General features: G+C 49.9%; 1 protein-coding gene across 1 annotated transcript; it reads left to right on the top strand.

Moving 5' to 3' along the window:
* Positions 1-600: 600 nt before the first annotated feature.
* Positions 601-3,970, top strand: SUCNR1 (succinate receptor 1). Its single transcript, XM_042042226.1, has 2 exons — positions 601-734; positions 2,127-3,970. Exons 1-2 carry the CDS (start codon positions 732-734, stop codon positions 3,075-3,077), a joined length of 954 nt encoding a protein of 317 aa, XP_041898160.1. The 5' UTR covers positions 601-731; the 3' UTR covers positions 3,078-3,970.
* The last annotated feature ends 673 nt before the right edge of the window (positions 3,971-4,643 follow it).

Here is a 4,643-nt window from a genome sequence, read left to right as displayed (position 1 = left end):
CCAGTATTGGTTATTAGCCATGGGGGAAATTTTAAATCAGCTTCTGTAATGCCTAAATATGAGCTGATTTATTTGCCTTGTCCACAGAGAAAAGCTACAATAGCTTTTTATATATATTAATAAGGTTAATATTTGCTAACTGTGAGGTACATCACAATAAAGGGGATGGGGGAAAAAAGGGAAGAGAAGCTGTGGCTGCCCTATACCTGAGGATGTTCAAGGCCTGGCTGAATGGGGCTTGAAGCAGCCTGGTCCAGTGGAAGGTGTCCCTGCCCATGGCAGAGGGGGTGGAAGTAGTCACTGTGCGGTTTGGTCATTCTGCACTAGCATTTATTATATTTTTATCTTTGCCACTAATTTACATAGCAATGCTGAATAAAGCAGCGAGCTTTGGAGTGGTGATGATGTGTTACTGTATGAAAACGGAGTGTTCTTCTTTCCACCAGCTCTGCCCTCCTGCAGCCCGGGCTATGTCTCAGGGCATGGGATGGGAGCAGTGGGTGCCCTCTCCTTCCGTCCGGCCCGGCTGGTTTCCCAATGGGTTCCTGTGAAGGGGAAGTGTTGCTCGCATCTCGGCAGCTCAGCCAAACAGATCCCGCCTTTGCCTTGACTCATTAATGACCGAACCCTGCGCAAACGCGGCGTGACGGCGGCGGGGGCTGCACCCGGGATCCCAGAGCTCTGCCGGGACTTGGAGCACCAGCAGGGAGGCAGCACCCACAGCCCTGGGCATGGTAAGGGGTCCAGTGCTGGGCAGCCTCTTCTGTTCCTCTACCAAACCCGTTTCTGAGTGGGCTTTTAACTGCTTTACCTTCTTACCTTAAGTGATCCATCAGCCTTTTTCTAACAGCTTGCTAAATTAATGCATCTGTCAATATCGAACTTTTAAATTATTATTGCTATTTAAAGAGCCAATGACTGTGATGTGCTTTCTAGATTTAGAATCTCGCTAAGGTGTTGAGTTTCTCCTCAAGAGCCGAGCAGCCAGGGCTCGGCAGGTGCTGCAGGTGAGCTCACTCTGAGCAGAGCGAGCACTCTCTGTAGCATTTCTGTCTCCTGGGGGGCACAGAGTAAGTGTAGAGACTTGATGGAAATAGCTTTAGGAAGTTTTTGTTCTGCCTCATGATCTCCCTTCAAAATGAAATACAGTTCTTTGAGGGCAGAGACCTGTGAACAAGTTCTTGACACCAGAGCACCTTTGGAAATGCTTAACCTTAGCTTGAGTTCAGTTTTGATCTATATCCCAGTTTCTGGCATTTCGTTTTCCCTGATTTCCAATTGTTTGCTGACACTTTATCCAAAGCTCTCACCAAAAGCTGTCTGAGTCCTGCAGCTCCCTACAGCAGGGTCAGGTGGCTTTGCTGAGGAGAGAAAGGAGTAAACACTTGAGATCCTGCTCTATTTCCTTCCCTGTAGCTGAAAACATTTTTTTAACCAGCCTTTAGAAAGGGAGTAAGCTTATGTGTGATGCAGCTTCCAAGAAAGCTTTGGCAGAATACACAGGAGATGTGCTCCATCTTCCGTGCGATTCTGGTACCCAGTTACCAGCAAAGTGTTCAGAGTGCCCGATGAAGGGCTGGGTTAATTTAGCAAACGCATCTCTCCTGGCTTCCTAACGAGTTCCGAGCAGCGCTGTCAGAGCACGGCCGCGCTGCCGTCGATGTGCTCATCCCTCACCAACCCGGTCAGCAAACCTCTGCCTCAGTGACAAGTGAGGACCCACGGGACCGGCGTTGGGTAACAGGGGCAGATGACTCCACGAGGCGCTGACAGGGCACCCACGGGCTGGTTTCACTTTCCTGGCCCCTGGCACTGCCCTGGGTTTGGCCAAGCGGCAGCTGGCACGTCGTGACTGATGCCTTCATTCAGGTGATGCTCCTGCTGCAAGTTCCTCACACAGGTCGTTGCTCAGGCGAGTTTTCATCTTGTTCAGTAACTCTGATCAGTGTCTGCAAGTACTGATCCCATGTGTGAGAGATGTTGTTTGAGGTCACGTATCTACTTACCCTGTAGGCTGGAAGGAAACAGCAGGCTACATTCACTGATTACAGCAATGACAAAACAATAACTGCGCAATGATCTTTTACTTGGGTTTGGTGTTTATTATTTTCCTTTTGATTTTCCAGGCTGTGAACGAGACCAGTGACTGTTTGCTGACGAACAGAGTACTAGAAAAGTATTATCTCTCCACCATGTACAGCCTTGAGTTCATTTTAGGCATCATTGGAAACACCATTGTGGTGTTTGGCTATATTTTCTGCCTGAAAAAATGGAAAAGTGGCAACATCTACCTGTTCAATTTATCCATCTCAGATTTGTTATTTCTGTGCACTCTGCCAATACTGGTGAACAGCTACTCCCAAGATCAGTGGGCAAACGAGGGCATCCTGTGCCACAGCAACAGATTCCTGCTGCATGCCAACCTGTACAGCAGCATCCTCTTCCTCACCGCTATCAGCGTTGACCGGTACATGCTCATAAAACACCCCTTCAGGGACCACATGCTACAGAAGAGGAGAACAGCTGTTATGGTGTCCGTTGCCATATGGATTGGGGTGATCCTGGAGCTGCTGCCACTGGTGCATTTCCTGGAGCCTCTAACACCCACCAATGATTACAAGTGTCTTGATTATGCCAGCTCTGGAAACCCTGCGACAAACCTCATCTATAGCATGTTCCTGACTGTCTTTGGTTTCCTCATCCCTCTCTTGATCATGTGCTGCTTCTACGTGAAGATGGTTCGTTTTCTTAAAAACAGGAGAGAGCAACTCAGTTCTGCTGTGACCCTCGAGAAGCCCCTTACTCTGGTGATCCTCACCGTGGTTATCTTCTCCCTTCTCTTCACTCCCTACCACGTCATGCGCAACATCCGGCTCGCATCCCGCATACCGGCCTTGAACGTCTCTGAGTGCACACAGGGAATCATCAGCACCATTTACGTCATCACGAGACCCTTTGCCTTTCTAAATAGTGCCATTAATCCTGTTTTTTATTTCCTAATGGGTGACCACTTCAGAGAGATGCTGATGGCCAAAACAAGACAGCTCTTGGGCAGGCTGACAACCACTGGGAAGTGAATGAGTAAGGAGACCCCTTGTAGTGGGAGAGGTCTGGGAGGAAACTCTCTTAGGGAGAGCATTCAGCAATGTGCCATTTTTTTAGATAACTTTATTTATGCAATAGAATAGGTATGAGCTGATTGTGTTCCTCTAAATGCACCTGTTACCTTATTGTATGGGAGACCTTCTGCTGAGCTGCCTCTGGGAGGGATGCTGGCTTCCAGCAGGACAGCGGGACCCTGCTCTCGGAGTGTGACGTCCCACAGCCCATTAATACTGCAATCGGAAGACCATCAAGCCAGCTCTCAGAGGGAAAATGCACTGCTCTCAGACAGCTGCTTTGTGAGCCATAACGTGGGCCTGGGCTGGGCTAAAATATGCTTTGTACATCACCAGGACAGCCAGGCACGCTCACATGGCTCTCACAGCCACCTATCAGAGTATGGAGCTACCTGTCTTTAATACAAGTGCCAGTGGAATCTATAGCCTGAAGCAGAATTTGGACCTCAGAGTTCAAACTTCATTAGCAGTTCTACTAATGAACCAGGAGCTAATGAGGAGCCAGTCCCTGCCTGATCCCTGCAGGATCAATCAGCAGCACAAGTTACTCTCCAATGGACTAACCTGGCTTCAAATAGACAGGGGAAGGATCGACGGAGGAATGAGCTCATATGAGCTTGGGCTGGACCAGGAGCTGCTGGGAGGGGGTGTGGGCAGGGTGTGGGCAGCCCCTTCCCCTGCCTGCACCCCTGCAGGCACCGAGGGGCCCCGGGCCTGCCCAGGGACTCACTGCTCCCTAGCACACAGAACGGGAACCCATCCAGTCTCACCCAGGTCATCCTGGGTTCTGCTCTCTGGTGTGTCAGTCACCTGCAATGTGCTTTGCTGTGCTGGTGGCACCAGCCCCAGGATAATAAACTGCTTTAAAAAGTAGAAAAAGTCTCCTCTGTGTTGTTTTACTTTATTTACTGATCTCTGGAGTGTCCATGAAACCTCAACACCTGCCTTGGTCCATGTCACACGGTCCTGTGCCTTGACACAGCCTTGTCACAGTGTTATCAAAGCAGGGTCTGGTTCCCAGTCCCACACAGCAGCAGCACTTCTGTGCCTGCTTGGGAGGTGACCCTGTGCTCTTTGCAGAAATGTGGAAGAAACTTACCTGCTTTGGATTTTTTAGCACAGAAACAGCCATGTAGAAGCTCAAGTTGCTTTGCCAATTTAGATTTCCTCCTCGAGGCTGGGTTTGCTGGAAGAGGAGGCACTGCCAGCCCAGCAGCATCCGGGTGTCACTGCCTGTGTCTTGCCTGGGTCCTGCCCCACTGTCCTGCCCAACAAATCCAGTCCAAGCCCCGAGGCAGGGCTGGAGCCACGGGCACACTGGGTGCCACTGCCCTCTCCAGAGAGGTGTCTGTACAGCACGTGGCATCCTGTGCCCATGTATCGATGGCCCGAGTTAATTTCTTTTAGTAAACAATGTGTAGTGACAGTTTTTATGGATTAATATGCTCAACTATTTGTTTTGCTGTGTCCACTGAGGTGAGTAGGGGCATCTGCTCCTCCTAAGTGACTGAGTCACTCTGGGTT

Source organism: Corvus kubaryi, unplaced genomic scaffold, assembly GCF_017639235.1.
Source record: "Corvus kubaryi isolate FWS band 111438036 unplaced genomic scaffold, C.kubaryi_AGA036_p1.0 37397, whole genome shotgun sequence".
NCBI lineage: Eukaryota > Metazoa > Chordata > Aves > Passeriformes > Corvidae > Corvus > Corvus kubaryi.
Note: the sequence above shows the minus strand (reverse complement) of the source record. Positions and strands in the feature narration are given on the sequence as shown.